The sequence below is a fragment of the Theobroma cacao genome, chromosome 4 (assembly GCF_053813885.1).
Source record: "Theobroma cacao isolate CCN51 chromosome 4, ASM5381388v1, whole genome shotgun sequence".
In the NCBI taxonomy this organism is placed as follows: domain Eukaryota; kingdom Viridiplantae; phylum Streptophyta; class Magnoliopsida; order Malvales; family Malvaceae; genus Theobroma; species Theobroma cacao.
The window spans coordinates 36,777,549-36,795,152 of record NC_142642.1 but is presented as its reverse complement, the minus strand read 5'-3'; the positions used below and the strand labels follow the sequence as shown (position 1 = coordinate 36,795,152).

The following is a 17,604-nucleotide window of genomic DNA, read 5'->3' as shown; positions in this document are numbered from 1 at the left end:
ATTCAGGAGTCATATTAACTATAAATGCTAATTGATGAATTGAAGTTCCATAGAATATATTTCTTGAAGGATTCAAAAGTTTAAATCCATGTCCAAAAATTCAGTTGACTTATCAAATCAAGCAAATTGTACAAAGTTAAAACACGAAGAATAACGATAGTAACTCCACCTCCTTCAGGCCATCATGTCTTCTCTGAATTTGTTGGTTTTGAGCTTCAGCTCCCTCCATCACCAACCATGAACCTTTTCCAGACAGGGTGTTTCTTCCAGACTCTGTCAACCATGACATCAATGGGGACATTCTTTGTCTCTGGCAATAGGAACAGCACAAACAATCCCATGGCAAATATCCAGGCGGCGAAGAAGAAAAATATGGAGGCACGCAAATGACACATCATTGACAAGAATGCTTGAGCTATAATGAAGGTGAAGAGCATGTTGGAGCTAACTGCAAATGCAAACCCTGCGGTCCTTGTTTCTAGAGGGAATGTTTCACTCGGTATCAGCCAACCGAGAGGACCCCATGACCAAGCAAAGGACATAACAAACAAACAGACCAGCGTCACAACAAAAGCTGCTTGCGTTTTTGTCAGTGAATCTTTGGAGTGCAAGTGAACTAGAAGGATTGCTCCAATTGCAGTCTGCATCGCATAACTTGCTATCAGGACTCGACATTGAAAAATAGGAGATACTGATGTATAAAATTCTACATAAATATTTATGGTAAATCATAATCTTTAATGTAGCAAAACTGATGCATACCTGGCATATAAACATCTGAATACAGGCTTGGAGAAGTAGTTTTCTCCTACCAATCTTATCAACTGCGTAGACAGAGACCAGAGTACTAAGAACATTTACGGTTCCAGTAATCACAGAGGACAGCAACGAAGCGTCATTCTTGAATCCAACAGTTTGAAACAAGACAGGAGCATAAAACATGATGGCATTGATTCCTGTAAACTGTTGAAAAACTTGAAGCATGATGCCTATGATCAGAGGGGGCATGCTGGAAAGCTTCATGAGTTTCTTGAAAGGATGCTTCACTTCCTGGGCAATTTTACTAGCCCTCACAATCTGGTCAAATTCAGAATCAACTTCATCGACACCCCTAATCTTTTTCAGTGTTTTATGTCCCGCTAACTCCTTTCCACGCTCGACCAGGCTCGCTGGTGTTTCAGTGATGATCAAGGAACCTATGCACAACATGGTGGCTGGTACGCCTGCAAGCCCCAAAGATACTCTCCATCCATATGGATGCATCTTTAATGTGCCATAGTTCACCAGATTCGCGAAGAATATCCCTATAGTTACAAAAAGTTGAAAGAGAATGTTCACAGCTCCACGATGCTGGACTGGGGCTATCTCTGACAGGAACAATGGAACAGCCTGCCAAATACTTTCAAAGTCACTAGACAAATAGTTAAAAATGAACTTTGAACCATTTTAGGCGTAAATTTTATTTACTGTCAAACATTAATTATACTTCATTGCCAAAGCCAACGCCAATGCCAAGGAGAATCCTCGCAATGATCAGCATCCAGAGGTTCTGAGCAGCAGCACTTAAAGCAGCTCCCCCAAGGAAAAATGCGGATGCCAAAAGAATCGTAGGCTTTCGGCCAAACTTGGTGCAAACCTTTGATGCGGCAAAGCTTGAAACAAGAGCAGCCAGGTACAATGAAGATGTAAAAAGCTGAAGATTCTGATCATCATATTTGCAATAATTGTTTTCCTTAGCATGCATCTTTCTTTCATGGACTTTGGGAAAGAATTTAATCAGAAAGTCGTCCATGGCTGTTACTCCACCTGCATTTATCAACAAATTCGTACAATAAAAAAATGTTATCCAATATTCAAAGCTCATATGACAACATATATAGCATGATTGAATTTAAACTTTTTTTTATAAATTACCCCTTTTTTTTTTTGCTTGCGGTTTCATTTCTTCTGTATTTAAACATTATAAAATTAAAAACAAATTATTTCTAATTACTTGAAAACACATTACTAATTATCTAAAAATTCATTTATTAACCCAAATTATACATTATAATGGTTAAATATAAAAACTAGGCAATAGCTTAACCATAACCACTAGATATCTACTAATTTCAAAAATACAATTTAAGCTCGAATTTCTTCTTCTTAAATTGGGTGCTTTGTGAATCAGTTGTCATGTTGGATTATATCATATCCTATTATGAAGATCACATATGAGACAAAAGGGAAAAAATAACTGTAAAAGTGACGTGAGATTTAGATAGAGATTTAAGTGAATTGTATATTTTTTATATAAAAAATAATTAAAAAAAATTAAATTACTGATTAAAGACGTAAAGCATAAGTCAAGGAAAAAAATGGGGATCAAGTGGTTATAAGTTATAAGCAGAAGCCACATATGCAATTCCTTCATCACCCTATAAAGTGAGAAAAAGAAAAATCATGGCTCCAACACTACAAGTTTTTCATCCTTGTATACTTATTTCTCTGGGTCAGTATCATCTGTAACTCAAATTCTCCATAATTAACACTAACAATTTTAATGTAAAAAGATAAAGAAAATTGGATAAATTAAAGAACACGGTAAAACCTGAGATTCCAATGTCGTAACCAAACATAAGGCCACCAAAAGCTGCAAGAATCCAACATACTACAACATAAAGAGTGATCTTTGATGGGTAGTCCTCAGTCTCTGCAGTCATCTCTTTACCTCCCGCGATGTGGCAACCAAACCTTGAGCAATCCGAAGAAACAAACAAACAAACAGAGTGGAGTAAAACTGCTAGGAAGCAATTAGGTTGATTTCACATTAATGGAGAGGCTTTTAATTGGTTTTTGGCCTATAAAGTTTATAGCAATGTTATTAATAAGGTCATGAATTTGGAAATACTTATTCGTCATTCAATATCATCGGTAATTATGCCAAGAATTTGGTGCTGGAATTCATATGTATATGGACATTACAGGTATATATATATGAATTTCTATTTAAGGAAATATATATTTGGTTAGTATGGATGATGACACGTGAGAGTAAGACCATTCTTATCTTTTATGGTAGTTTGACGAGGTAGAATTCTTGCTATTTTTTCCATTTTGGTCGATTGAGCTTTTTTGGTCCTTTCCAAGTTTAATGCTTTTTCCTTTTGTCTCTTTAAGTTACCGGAGGAAACAAGAAATTGTTTATTGGGCCTTAAAGTGAGCTTGATAAAATTATTGTGACATAATATTTTTAAAAAATTAAATAAATTTTTATGCTTCAATTATTTTTAATTAATTTTTTATATTTTTATTTTAAATTAAATAATTGTTAATCAAAGTGTTAATTGTTGTTTTATATTCATATAACGTAGATATAAAGAGTAAAATAAACCATATGATCGTGTGAACATGTCATACCATTATCCGTTATGATATGTCAGTATATCACACTAACGTCACATAATATGGAGTAATAAGTGATATTTTGATTAAACTATTAGTTATAAAAGTTTGATTGAACATTTTGACTAACAATAATTAGTAAACTCTTAGTTTTAAGTGTTTAATTGAATGTAATAAAAAATAATAATTTATTTGAATTGTTTTAAATAATTAAAAGACTTTTTTAAGTACTATGTTGATTATAATTTATGAGTTAAGATTGAAGTAGAGATTTTTTTAAATTAAATTCTTAGAGTATATAAAATATAATAAATAAATGATGAATGGTGAGAAATAATTATCATAATCATTTTGTGTAAGAAAGAAGAGATTAGAATTAGTGGGACAATTTTTTAAATGAGAAAATACGTATAGATACAATTATACATGATCAATCATATTCATACATATATATATATATATATATATATATATATATATATATATATATATATATATATATATATATATAGACTCAATGAGTTTGGGACCCTTTAACTCGATGCAATCCATATATTTGGGCCAAGCTTGAAAATACTAGAGCTCATAGAGAGTCGGTCCATCCCTCGTCCGTTTTTGATACCTTAAGAAGCGATGCGAAATTCTTTGGGTTTTCTCCTTTATTTTCCAATAAAAGGAAAATGCTGGTAGCTCAAAACAATATGAAAACCGTCGTTCCGGACTGGCACTGGCTTATGCGTCAAACACTGCCCCATTAACAGCAAATTTACAAGGAAAAAGAAAGAAAACCAGAAATTTTATTGGTGCTTTGGTCATTCTATGTACCCTCACAATGAGGCAGCTACGTCAAAAGATCAGACAACCTTAACTTCTGCCTTGCACACATCATTTACCCATGAAACGGCTCCAGAACCAATGTTGCTTCCAGACTTCGTCAACCATTGAATCAATGGGCACACCTTTGGTCTCGGGCAACAAAAACCAGGTGAAGGATCCCATGATGATAATCCAGGCAGCGAAGAAGAAGAAGATTCCGGCTTGCATGTTGCATAGCATTGACAGGAAAGCTTGAGCAATGATGAAAGTGAAGAGCATGTTAGAGCTGACTGCAAAGGCAAAACCGGCGGTTCTAGTCTCAAGAGGGAAAGTCTCGCTAGGAATTAGCCAACCGAGAGGTCCCCATGACCAGGCAAAGCCCATGACAAAGAGACACACGAGGATCACCACAAAAGTTGCCTCGCCACGCCCAAGATTATCACCCGTGGGTTTCAAGTCTTTTAACAGGATCACACCAATAATACTCTGCAGCTCAAATAAACTTTTTAAAGTAAGAAAATCATAGTATTTAAGTTCCCAAAATGGAATTGAAAAGGACGAGAGATCAGACTGGAAACCTGGGTAAGGAACATCTGAACACAAGCTTCAAGTAGCAGAATTCTCCTGCCAACCCTATCCACTGCATAAACTGAGAAAAATGTACTAACCACATTGACAACTCCAGTAATAACAGCGGAAGCCAATGCGGCATCATTCCTAAATCCCATAGTCTGGAAGAGAACGGGAGCATAGAACATGATTGCGTTGATTCCAGTGAATTGCTGGAAAACTTGCAACAAGATGGCAATGACTAGCGGGGGTCGGCTTGCTGGCTTCATTAGTTTGCGGAATGGGTGTTTTTCTTGCCTTGCCATCTCACAAGCATGTACAATTGAATCAAACTCGTCGTCAACATTTTCGACACCACGGATCTTCCTGAGAACTTGCCTTCCTTTCTCAACTTCGTCACGTTCAATAAGGCTGGTCGGAGTCTCACAAATGACAAAAGATCCCACGCAGAGGACCAAAGCAGGGACACCGGCAAGGGCAAGAGAAATTCTCCATCCATGAGAATGGATACCTGATGTCCAGTAGTTTATCAGATTGGCTACTAAAATTCCAATAGTAACGAAGAGTTGGAATGCGATGTTGATTGCTCCACGAATCTTTGGTGGAGCTAACTCGGATAAGAAAAGTGGTACTGCCTGAAATATATTATAAACAATTAGTAGTGTAATTCACAAGGATTGGTTGATGGATGATGATTAACATTATTAGCTTAGTATAATGGGACGTGTACAGGTTTCTTACTTGATTTGCAAAACCAACACCACAGCCCAGAAGAATTCTCCCTATAATTATCATTTCTATGTTCAGACCTCCAGCAGTCAAAATTACTCCTATCAAGAAGAAAATTGATGCAATCTGCATGGTGCGTTTCCTGCCAGCTTTTGAGCTGACCCTTGAAGCTGCAAAACTGGCTAACAGAGCAGCAAGGTACAAGGAAGATGTGAATAGCTGGAGGGACTGGCTATTATATTTGCAGTAGTTGTTTTCATGTGCATGTCGCTTCCTTTCATACACAACCGGGAAGAATTTTTTCAAGAAATCATCCATGGATGTTACTCCACCTGTCGATCCAAATGAATTTCTTAGCACAAATTATGCAGCCAAAAAGAAGAAAAAATTTCCTTGGAACTAAGATAAAAGAAGACAATGATTTAATTCAAGCCAAAAACCTGAAATGCCAATGTCATATCCGAACATCAAGCCTCCAAAGGCTGCTATGATCACACAGACTATGACGTAGATCGTAAACCTGCCTTCATGTTCTGGCATGTCGCCATGGCTTGCTACAACTGCTGGCATTTTCTCCTCTCCTCAAATATTATAATAGAGTAGAAGTTTCCTTTTTAACGAATCAAAATCCACAAGAATAGTTAGGGAGAGGATAAAGCAAGGCAGGAATCAGGACCAAGACTAATATTTATTGTGATAAAATATATAGAAGTTTGAATCCTCTAATATACAAAGTTCAGTTGAACACCTTCTGCATGGTTTATATACAGAAGTTGAGAGTGCAACAGAAATCTAAAATTGGCCTCTTGTTCAAACTCGAAGCCCCGCAAGTTGTCCCAACAGTTTTGAGCATTTGACCTACTGTTTTCTAATTTTATCCTTGACCCGACCTTAGTCAGATTCCGGAACGAGCAAATTGTGCTAAAACCCGACAGTACTAGACAGATAAGATAAATCTCCTTTTTCCTGTCTTTGAAATATTTATCATAAAATAATACTCAACAGTTACTCTACGTCAACTAACTTTCATTTGGCTTCCTTTCCACTTCATAAGCATGCATGCGTCTTATCAACCCAACTTCTTTTTTTTTTTTTTTGAGATATTATGTAATTATTATTTAGCATTAGAAAGCTCAAATGGAATTAATTCCCCATTGTTATAATAATCGACTATATGGATGGAAATATTGCACTTTATTGACAATATCACGAGTTAAATCAATGAAAGCAAAGTCATTTGTTAGATCTCTTACCATTCATTCAGAATTATCAAAATTCTAATATTTTTATTTATATCTAAATTCTATACTATATATAAAGTAATTCTTTAATCTTTTTCCATCTTAATCTCAATATTTTTCTGATACTTTCTTCTTCTTCTTCTTTTTTGTTTTATTTTTTGGAGATTTGTTGATTGCACCTTCATGCTGAGTGAGGAATGAGGGCTGAGGATATTTGAACTTTAAACCTGATACAAATCAAGAGTGTGAGAGACATCCATTAATTAATTCCATCTTTGCCAGTCAAGCATACAGGAGTAGCATCACTGTCCACTTCAATACAAACAATTCCACTAACCTAACCCTCAGATAATTTTATGCAGAAGAGGAAAGAATTTAAACTTGGGGTCAGAAAATGGTAGAAGAGAAAAAAAATTTTGTATCATCTAGGTGTATGATTTTGATCTTGAACCAAAAGACCATTGAGAAGTGGGCGCTCTGCATCTGCATTCCCTACCAACGATCTTTCCTCACGTCGCTGACCTCTGCCATCAGAATATTCAGGGGAAAGATTCAGACAAGTGAAAGCACATGCAAGAATAAGGGGTTCAATTTGAGAAAGAAAATAAGAAAACGAAAAAAAGGAGCCATTAGTGTGGAATAAACATCTCTGCACAATTAATTTCAGATTGCATGTCCATGCCCATCAAACAGTTCCACCAGAAAGGTTTTGGGCAAATTAGAACTCAACAATTTAATGTACTAAAATCCTAATTAAAAAAAAAATTCCCAAACTAAATAGAATAAGAAAAATAAAATCCTAAACCAACTATAATTAGAAAAACTAAATTAAATAAAATAGAATTCTATAGATGCGCCTGCATCACATCACATCATGGATTATTTCTATATAGAGAAGATAATTAGCGAGGATAATATGGTTTTGATTTTGAGACATAGGAATAAGCCCACTATCTCTTTCAAAAACACCTCATTCACATTGAAAAACCCATATCTAAAGCTGTCACTAGACATAGAATTGAAATGTAACACCCTACGTTACACTTGAGTCTACACATACGAGTAAGAAATTTTAAAGTTGGAAGAGATTGCCTTATAATCAAAACTGGAAAACGATCTTACTATTCTGCCCCAAATCTGGGCTTGCGTAGCACATGGTCCATTCATAATTAGGCAGATTAAAATTTTTCATCCTTGAGATTTATGCACATTACCACATTGTCACTCGAAAATGAGTCACTGATACCTCTTTAAAGTCTGTTTGGCAAGGTTAAACAGGTGTGAAATTGAGATTGTGATTTCTGCACATTCTCATTAAATTAGGATTTATATCAAACAAAAATTCCTGAAATCCATATAGGGATTACTTCAGTCATTTCATCATAACTTTGACAGCTCATTCCCTACCTGTGATAGAGCATATTTCAAGTTATCAATTAAGAAGTTTTAAACCACCTCAGCTTAATTCCCTACTGGACAAAATAAAGCTCGACTATTAAGCCATATCCACTGGAAAGAACAAATCCTTAGCTAACTTAAGGTTCATATGAGCCTCTGAAAGAGTGTCACGACGACAGAAATCACTAAATAGATGTAAAGCAGCATTGAGACCTTACACTAGTTGATTGGAGCTCCACAGTAGCTGAATCATCATTTTCCTGCAATGCAAATAATCAAAGTTCAATTATTGCAGTCAAGCTACAATCTTAAGAAGAAGCTGATGCAGCTAGAAATACCTCCTCGATCAGCAGATCCTTTCTGGTAATCACACCAATCACATGAGATGCACGAGGAACAACAAATATATGTCTCAATCCTAGTTGGCGGAAAAGATTGTAAACCTGTACACAAACATTAAACACCTCATAAGATACCAAAATAAATAGCAAACAAACATAAAAACCTGTTAAAAAGAAAACTGAAAAAAATCACCTTTGTTAAAGACATATCTTCAGGTACAACATACGGCGAGGGATTCAAAAACGGTGCAAGATCTATGTACATTTCTAAATCATCTGAACTAAGATAAATATCATTTATTGATAGTCCTTTACTTGAAACAGGTTTAGCAAATTCACTAAAATTGTGCCTGTAAATAAAGGGAGCCATTTAGTCTTCAGCTCAACTGAACAAAAAGCCAGAATTACACAAATAAGAAGTTAGACTAACAACAAATCTCTGCTCACCTAATTGCTCTGGATCCACCTTTGGGATCACAAGGTAAAGGACTATGCTGGAAATCTATCTTAGATTGAAGAAGTACCAGTAGGTGACTGCATTATAAACAAAGTACACTAGTTAGTTCTTTTAAGTATGTTTCTGCTCTTCTCAAAACAAAAGGATCCTTCTGCTCTCCAACATATAGAGCAAAATATCCAGGAGTGAAAGTAAGTCATTTATTGTACCTCCGAAGCATAATTCCAATAACAAGTGGTTCTCCATTTCTTGTGTGATCAATCACCTAGGTAGGGTGAACAATTAAACACAATTTTCAAAATTGCTAACATTAAACAAGAGAAACAAGTGACGGGAATGCTAAGCTTACAGGAAAGCCATTATGTTTGTTGCAGCGCAAAATAGAAACCACATCTGCAACCTTTACAACCCGAGGAAGTGAGAGGACCTAGAAAGGTAGAAAAACAAGCAACTTAGGGCTCAAAGCATAAGGGCCAGGTCGAAGTGCTTGAGATGATTGTTATGTCACACTGCAAAACCATGCCATCTTTTCGAGTGCAACATCATTTAAAAGGATCAATCAACTCACCTTCTGGTTTCCACAGGCTTCCCTGGCAGTCATTTTCCGCATCTCATACTTGGGTCTCGATTCCAGCAATGGAATGCCCCTCAATCGTGCTTGTTCTTCATATAAACCTTCATTAAAAGCATCGCCAACAGCCTGGGAGGGAAAACGACTGAGGACTTTTTGAAGATCAATCAAGAACTGGGCTAAGCTATCAGTAACAAAATTCATACCTTCGATATGAGAAGAACAAGCATGATAAGAGGTAAAAGTTTCAAGTTATTTGTGATTTCAACCATAATAACACACAGTGATACCGTCATCCGCATGGAACCCCCAAGAAAAGAAGCAGCTCCCAAAAGTGCATACCTGCAAATCCACCAAGATAAAGAGCATCTCAGCAATGAAACTGTGCAGTATGTAACAAGAAAGTGAGAGTCTTACAAATCACTGAACAAAAACACATAAAGTAACACTATAAGAAAAATGCTATAATTGACAGCAAAAACAGATCATAAAATGAGCACTGTAGAACTTAGGATCTCTCTTTTATTTTTTACAAGTTCATTTCACATCTAAATTGACTAATTACAGCCTTTTTAGGAAACTTCAGCGCTATTTCTTCCACATTTTATGATTAAAAAATATCATATTAATTCATAGTGCCCATGAATAACCATTTGCTTAGTTTACAGATGCTTGGATCCGATTTCCAAAAGAAATTTGGTAAAAAAAAAAAAATGTAAAATTGTAATAGCGAGGAATATAAATCTGATTGATCAAATTCCATAGAACTAAAACAAATATTATACTTACGTTCCCTCTTCAATGTTGAGCTTCTTGTAATGGTTAACAGTGAAAATGCCAACAAGACGGCCATATGTTGATCCTATCATTATTCCAGGAACAAATTGACCAGCTGGAACAGCAGTACCAAATGTCACTACTGCTAAGGTATAGAACATAACCTGAAAATCATTTGAAAAGAAAAAAAATAGAAAATCAAACAACGAATGATTTCGGGGATAAAAATATTGACCAATGACTTCAGTTAAGCATATAAATAGTTAAAATATAATCAAAACTGTTACCTTCTAGAAGTTCTCAACAATGAAATTTAGTAAGTTATTCCCTAAAAGCCTTCAATTCTTTAAATTGTAACCCATATCAAAAAACATTCAAAGGATATAATATGAAAACTACTATATATTCTTAATAACCATCCATTTTCTACAGAGGTTTCCACTCCCTTTCCTCACTCTTTCTGATTAACTTATTACCATATTCTTTCCTTTTAAAAAGAAGGAAAAAAGAGAGGAGCAAAAGGACTGCAACATGGTGTAGGCAACATTAATATCTTAGCAAAACAGGGAACACAAGGAACACAAGATCAGATACCAGAGGCAGATTTTCTCAGCAAAATAGACTGCCATAACCTCAGAATAATTTGGACATATTACACCTTCTGCTGGCATCAAATACTTTAAATCTGATTCAGTTTGCCTCTATTCACCTTTTTTATCCCCTATTTTGCCATACTCTTTAGCTAGCCTCAGCAGGGGAAGGGAAGATGTCCTCCTCATAACAAGTTCTGTGTCCCTCCAACCCAGAATTTACATTAAAATTTCCCTTCTATGGAATCTAGAATGGGAATGAAATTGGTTTAGGGTTCTTAATTTAACAAATAAGACCACTAACAGACAGACTTGGAAGACAAATAGGTAGACCATACTAATAGGAGACATGCAGCATACTAACCTTACAATATCATACATAACCACATAGACTAAACAGGTTTTAAATATATTAGAAATATACTTGCAAGGAAGTCAACAAGTTCACAGAGCAATACCAAAAATGTCAATAAGCTTTGGGTACTGAACTCATGAATTGTTTTTGCACTAAACAAATTTCTGATGGCATCATCCTGTGACAAAAGTATAAACCTGTTAAAATATAAACTAGCAAGGCGACTAGCATTTCAAAGAAAAGGACATATTTCAAAAGATCCAAAAAACCTGAGTATTGAAGAAGATAGTCGCAAGATCATTGTATTCCTTGTCCTTACTGCAGTAGAACTGCAGAAAAAATTAAATCAGATTGAGGAGAAATAACTACAATTTCAAGCAAACAAAACCTCAAAGAAAAGACAGAAATAAAAGAACAAAATGTTTTCTCTACCCACAATAACTACTCATGTAAGAAAATATATAATCACATGACAATGATGGTTCTCAAGATAAATGCACTCAGAAGGGGAAAACATTTTCAGACAAATAAAAAACTAAGCCAAAGTTAGAATTTGTAAAGCTGAGATACTCTTCAATCAAACCGAGTCCATTTTGAAAAGGATACTTAAGGTTCAATAATAACAAGAAAGTAACTCGAAAGTATAGCTGGATGCAGTTCCTGTATTCTTGCATTCAGCAAACACAATCAGGTTTCAATGATTCTCTTGGTAGAAATTTTTAGCAATATAATAACAGGGCAAAACCACAATCATTATAGTCAAATAGATTTAAACTGAATAGAAAAAACATTTACAAAAGAAAAATGCATCATGACTGAAGCATATCTTACATTTACGTAATTCCCATACATTCCGGGAGCACGTGGACATTCAATTTCAGAGTCAGGATCTGAGTCAGGGCATGGACTGCATTTTCTCAGAAGTGGTAGTCCAAAAGATATAACTGATGTTATCACAGAGATGAGGCATGCTTCATATATCTGCAATGTATTTTTTTCGGACACCCGGTAAGGAGGGGGTGGTTAAAAATATAAGATAACTAAACTTCATTGAGAATTCAAGCAATTACTACAGTTACTAGAATTCCTCACCTTGACTCGACTCCCTTTCTTGTGCAAATAATTCCGTCGCCAGCGAGTTACATAAATAGTCAGTTGGTTAAATAAAGCTCCTGGGCTCAATCGAAAAATAAATAAATATTAATAAAAAGGACACTATAAACAAACCAATATAAAAAATTAAAAATAAGATTAAAGATCATAAGAACAGATGTGAAACCCAATTAAAAAAGCTCTACCTAGTAGACCTCCAATGACTCCAATAACAGCCATCGGCAATAATTCCTCAAAAGAGTAGTCCTCTTGACCACTACAAAAGGAGAAAGAAAGGGAAAAAACGTTGGAAGCAGTTAGTCCAAAAGCCAAGCAAAAAGTTCAAGAACGGGTTGATAAGCAAAAGCTTAAGTTCAGATCCTAACTCTGATATATCCCATATTATGAAGCCACCAGAGCCAAAATGTCCACAGTTTCCACTTTTACACCATCCCATTGCAGCACGCACCACAACAGCCACAATTGCAGAAGTGAAAAAGACACGCCACATTAGTTGGCTCCTCCACCTTCAGAAGGCAAAATTCAAATGAATAGAAAGTTAGAGTTGAATACGTCTATGCATATGCACATAACATATATGCGTGCAAATCTTATCTGCACTTACACATGAATGGCAACTTAATGGCATAAACTAAGACACATATAAAAATACAGTAAAATTAATTAAAAATGTACATGTCAGTATCAAACATAAAAGTGCTTGTGCATACACTTAAAAGTAACCAAGAACAAAAATTCTTTACCAAGATGTAACCTCTTCCAATGCAAATAATACACCCCCAACTGGAGCTCTAAAAGCAGCAGCAACTCCAGCTGCACAGCCACAGGTTACCTTTTCAAAACATTACACAAATAAAGAAAATGAGCACAAATCTAGAGGTATATCACCTCCATTATAAGGAAAAAGCATGACCGTATACATCTAAATTCCAATTAAAGCAACCAATATCAATAGGGATCACAACATAAGATAATGAAAACATATACAATATTAAAAAGATTCAGAAGTTGAGGAGTAAAACTGTACCCTAGGAGGATTCATCTTTTAAAAGCTATACATGCATGCCAGGAAGGCATTCTCATTTATGACTTTTTCAAAACTATCAATCAAAAAGACATTCTTATACTCACAAGATCACGGCGATCCCGGTCGCTCTTGAAACCTTGAAGCCACCTGGAACTTAGATGATATTTTGTGGATCCACCCTGAATCAACCCATAACATGAAATGAAAAAATTTGGCATGTGTGGCAAGTTTTGAAGAGATGCTAGCCATACAACATCAAGAATGCTCAACAAGGCAGAAGAACATATATACTATAATTAAAATACACTACTATCACATTCCAAGACTGCAACTAACAAATAAGTGCAGTGCAAAATCATACCTCCTCCCTTCACGGGGGAGAGAGGGGGGGTAGGGGGGGATCATTTGAACTACGTGTAACTAATCAAGTCACTTGATTGCTCTAAACTTGTGTCATTTCAGAGAAAATTATGGTGAAAATTGTATCCTAAACATTAGCATACTTCGAATACTAAATGCTTACTTGTCCAAGCAAAGAAGCAATACAAGCGCCAGTATGGACAAGAGGACCTTCTTTGCCCAGAGCTAGACCACCTCCAACTGAACCAATACTTCCAAATATCTGCAAATTAGAATGAGAAGAATTCAATTGAAACAGATCTAGAAACATATTAAAAGATGTAGGTGTGGTTGATAAACCTCAAAAACCCCAATCTGAAAGAATTTTAAAAAATTAATTCTTCAAAATTTATCCATTAAAAGACTAAAAAGTGACCACTAATTTATGATTAATCAGTCGCAATATTATGTTGGCCAGGTTATCATACCTTTCCAATCAAGGTTCTGAAAAGAAGGATACCGGGAATATCAATTCCTGAGGATAAGATAAGAATTGGATCATCAGCCTATGCAACACTTGGGATAGCTCATTAATGAGTATAGTAACAAGAACAGAATGAAAAATCTAAACTTACCATTTAAATAACCCTTGATTTCAGGAATACCAGACCCTGCTGCTGCTGGTGCAAATTGGGTAATGATATATACAGAAGAAAAAACTAAAGCTAAGTTGATTAAGATGTAAATTAGAAAACCAGCTAGATATGACTTTTGTATTATGTTAAAGGTCAAGGCAAACTTCCATCCAGCAAAGTTTTCAACAGAAATATTGATGAACACTGCCGCTAATCCAGTACCTGAAAGCGATAAAAAAAAAAAATCATACACACAAAACCAAATACCACATGGAAAAAATAAAATCATACAAAAAAGGGATGGAAGTTCAGTGCCTATAGTAACAAGAATTACTTAAAAGCAGAGCAATAAGAATTCCAATATTAAACCAGGTCAAGTAATGATTCATCACCGCTACATCCTTATTTGCCTAACACATTATGCAACTTAACAGTACCATTAATCACTCAAACACCATCCAATATCTTTTCTCTAATAATCTTTAAGCTACCAATATTATGATGAACTTTTACTCTTTCTAAGCTAACAGTTAAAGTGATTCAGTTAAAGAAATGAAACTAAAATAACTATCACTCCATCCCCCAACTGAAAACCATCACGAGAAATACAACCTCAAAAATGTCAAAAGCAGCAGAACAAATGAATAAATTTAATTTAAAAAAACTACAATATACAAAAGTGGAATCTGAATCGCTAAACAAAAAACTTACCAATGCCGATCAGCAAAGCGAAGAACCATTTCACCCCCACGTTATATCCAACAAAAAGTTTTCCTCTCTGTGCCTAAATTAAATTCCAAAAAAAAAAAATCAATAACTTCAACAGAAATTTGAGCTTTAATATTTGTATTTTTCTAAATAAAAAAGTACCTGTTCTTCTCGATAAGCGTAATTTTCAAGAACTTCATAATCAAGGCTCTCGGCGCAGTTCTTATTGCTTTCACTACTCAAGAGTCCAGCACCTTCGAGCTCACCTTCTTCTGAATGTGGAAGCCGAGACCAAACAAACCTCGCCGTTTCCATACCGTTTTGGAAATGATTCGATAACATGATCGATCGATTTGAATCGATCGATCTCTTTAAACGAACCCTAAAAACCCTAAGCTCCCACCGGATCACTCCACAGCCAAAGCTCCAGCTCCGAAAAGAAATCTCAAAACAAATTGAGAATTGACAAGAAAAAAAGAGTAGAAAATTATAAGAGAATATTTTTGGAAATGGAAATCTTTGACAATTGGAAATCTAAAGAGAGATTCTGGCGTAGGAACGTAATCGACTATCTCTTTTTCCTTTTTCTTTTCTTTTGGAAATTAGAGTTTCTAACTGTTACTCCTTTTTTTTTTTTATAGATGTCTTTGCGGTTTCCGGTTGAATTTGACTCCCCGAATTCGGAAATTTGACTCCCGTTCTGTAGCTTCGCGGCGAAGTGCTACCATTGCGCCACGAGGAAGGATCTGGTACAGCTGTACTTCATGTGAAGTTTTGTGTTCTTTTTTTCTGGCGGTTGGATTTTGTTTTATGGGTTTGTGGACGGTGACGTGGATGATGGATGTTTGGAGAGAGAATTTTGGTAGAGAATAATAACTCGAGGTAGTGCGCTGCGGACCAAACCTTGAGGTAAGATGTTAACATTTTTAATTTCTTTTTCTTTTTCCTGAACAAACACAATTTCTTTATTGCATTTTATTTTTTTCTATGTTCTTTTAACTATATATTAAGAGTTAATTATATTATGAAAATAAAAAAATTATTTAATCATAATTTTAACATAAGAATAATAAAATTAAACTTATCTTATCAATTGCATGTTTTGTCAGGGAAATGGCTATCTCTACGTCTAAGCAACATTTGTTTCTTCCTTTGGTTGTCAAATACCCTAAAGAATAATCCTTTATTTGAAATTTCTGTTCTCCAAATCACTTAAAATCAAAAAATAATTAATATCAATTCCTCTCGAGAAATAACTTTTAAAAATAATAAAATCAAAATACTTTTTACAAATTTGAAAAATTACAATCTTGCTTATATAAAAACATTTTTTTACTCTCTTCCTTCTCTCTCTCCATTCCAATTTCTGCATTTCTCCTTGTATCATCTTCCACCCATTGTCAAAGACGTTGGCCATGGTGAAGCGATTTTAGGATCAGATGTGGAATTCTTTGTCCAATATAATCGAGAAAATATCATATTTGATGAATTTAATACTTCACGATTAAATTAAATCATAGAAAATGTCGATTTGATGCTCTAGGGGCTAGATCCGGCTACAAGGAGTGCTAGATCAACACACCGTTACATCGGCCAAAGAAGAAGAAAGGAAAATGAAAAAAAAAAATCTATAAAAAGTTTAAGTTTTTAATTATATATTATAAAAATAATATTTTAAATTTAAAAATTAATTAAAATTATTAATATTTTAATCATAATAATTTTAAAAATTTTAAAAATATTAATATTTTAAATTATAAATTATTAATATTTTTAAATAAATTATAAATAATTAATAATTAATAAATAAAATAAAAATAAATAATAATATATTATAATAAAATATAATTTTTATCTTTTTATCCTCTATTCTTTTATTATTCGAAAATTATTTTTACCAATCAAACATTATAATAAATTATAATAACAATTTTTACTTTATTTCAGTTTATTAATCAAATTACTTAATAATATTTCATTTTATTTCTACTCTATTCTATCTTTAAAGAATATTTATTCTATTTCATTTTATTTTATTTCACGAACCAATCGTACTATTATAATATATAAAGCACATGAAAGGGAAAATAAATTGCTAAACTTATTTTAATATTTCATTGACGTATAGTCTTGGACATTATCAATGAATTATATTCATCGCTTTATTAAAGATTTTATAAGATAGTTTTAGTGGCATCCTACGTATATGTCATTTTAAGATTTCAAATGAAGAAAGCAATAGTAGTATAATAGTTTAGTGGTAGTATTTTTCCAAGAAAAAGACTTAATGCAGAAGCATTTCCAAGTAAGCATGATAACATGCTGGATTTAGAGCTTCACAACCAGAAAGATCGGTGAGTGGACAACATCCACTAACAGAAAAAACATGGTTGAAATAATAAAGAAAGAACTCCACTTTCCAGTTTTCACATCAACTTAAGAATATGAAATACTAACATAAGGTAACCTACAGTAGTTCCCGGCTTCCAGCTTTTAGAAATTTCAAATTAGGTGAGCCATGGTTGATGGTTCAAGCCAACAAGAGCTGACATA

The 17,604-nt window shown here is 34.4% G+C and overlaps 3 protein-coding genes across 6 annotated transcripts; all 3 read right to left on the bottom strand.

The window, feature by feature from the left end:
• Positions 1–111: 111 nt before the first annotated feature.
• LOC18602951 (sugar transport protein 8-like) lies at positions 112–2,714 on the bottom strand. The gene is made up of 4 exons (XM_018119114.2): positions 2,591–2,714; positions 1,487–1,806; positions 763–1,389; positions 112–641 (listed from the first exon to the last, which is right to left on the bottom strand). The coding sequence occupies exons 1-4, from the start codon at positions 2,700–2,702 to the stop codon at positions 216–218; spliced, it is 1,485 nt and encodes a 494-aa protein (XP_017974603.2). The 5' UTR covers positions 2,703–2,714; the 3' UTR covers positions 112–215.
• A 1,206-nt stretch (positions 2,715–3,920) lies between these two features.
• On the bottom strand, positions 3,921–6,069 carry LOC18602950 (Major facilitator superfamily protein). The gene is given in 5 exon segments (XM_007034644.3): positions 3,921–4,271; positions 4,273–4,686; positions 4,779–5,405; positions 5,512–5,831; positions 5,940–6,069. Coding segments are annotated over 5 exon segments (1,524 nt in total). The 3' UTR covers positions 3,921–4,238.
• Positions 6,070–6,968: 899 nt separating this feature from the next.
• Positions 6,969–15,811, bottom strand: CLC-D (chloride channel D). 4 transcript variants are annotated; one of them, XM_007034638.3, is made up of 23 exons: positions 15,214–15,808; positions 15,055–15,127; positions 14,344–14,565; positions 14,197–14,243; positions 13,893–13,991; positions 13,474–13,548; positions 13,086–13,174; positions 12,708–12,848; positions 12,528–12,598; positions 12,322–12,401; positions 12,061–12,210; positions 11,499–11,558; positions 11,333–11,407; positions 10,297–10,448; positions 9,714–9,849; positions 9,505–9,636; positions 9,286–9,363; positions 9,146–9,201; positions 8,927–9,013; positions 8,673–8,829; positions 8,477–8,581; positions 8,352–8,398; positions 6,969–7,264 (listed from the first exon to the last, which is right to left on the bottom strand). In XM_007034638.3, the coding sequence occupies exons 1-23, from the start codon at positions 15,391–15,393 to the stop codon at positions 7,162–7,164; spliced, it is 2,415 nt and encodes an 804-aa protein (XP_007034700.3). In that variant the 5' UTR covers positions 15,394–15,808; the 3' UTR covers positions 6,969–7,161. The 4 variants fall into 4 exon arrangements, 2 of the variants coding, with proteins under 2 accessions (XP_007034700.3, XP_007034701.3); XM_007034639.3 differs by having other exon boundaries at positions 8,357–8,398; positions 15,214–15,807; XR_016025884.1 differs by lacking the exon at positions 8,673–8,829 and having other exon boundaries at positions 7,166–7,264; positions 8,357–8,398; positions 15,214–15,811.
• Positions 15,812–17,604: the final 1,793 nt, after the last annotated feature.

What these genes read in the sequence shown, in the direction of transcription:
- LOC18602951 (XM_018119114.2), bottom strand. Translation starts at nt 2,702, where the DNA reads ATGACTGCAGAGACTGAGGACTACCCATCAAAGATCACTCTTTATGTT. An exon ending in GCGTTGGCTTTGGCAATGAA is followed by an intron (nt 1,390 to 1,486) that starts GTATAATTAATG and finishes AGTATTTGGCAG; the next exon opens with GCTGTTCCATTGTTCCTGTC. An exon ending in TTCAGATGTTTATATGCCAG is followed by an intron (nt 642 to 762) that starts GTATGCATCAGT and finishes TATGCGATGCAG; the next exon opens with ACTGCAATTGGAGCAATCCT.
- CLC-D (XM_007034638.3), bottom strand. Translation starts at nt 15,393, where the DNA reads ATGTTATCGAATCATTTCCAAAACGGTATGGAAACGGCGAGGTTTGTT. An exon ending in AAAGCTTATTGACATTTTTG is followed by an intron (nt 10,449 to 11,332) that starts GTATTGCTCTGT and finishes AATGATTTTCAG; the next exon opens with GTTATGTTCTATACCTTAGC. An exon ending in GGTGGATCCAGAGCAATTAG is followed by an intron (nt 8,830 to 8,926) that starts GTGAGCAGAGAT and finishes CTTTATTTACAG; the next exon opens with GCACAATTTTAGTGAATTTG.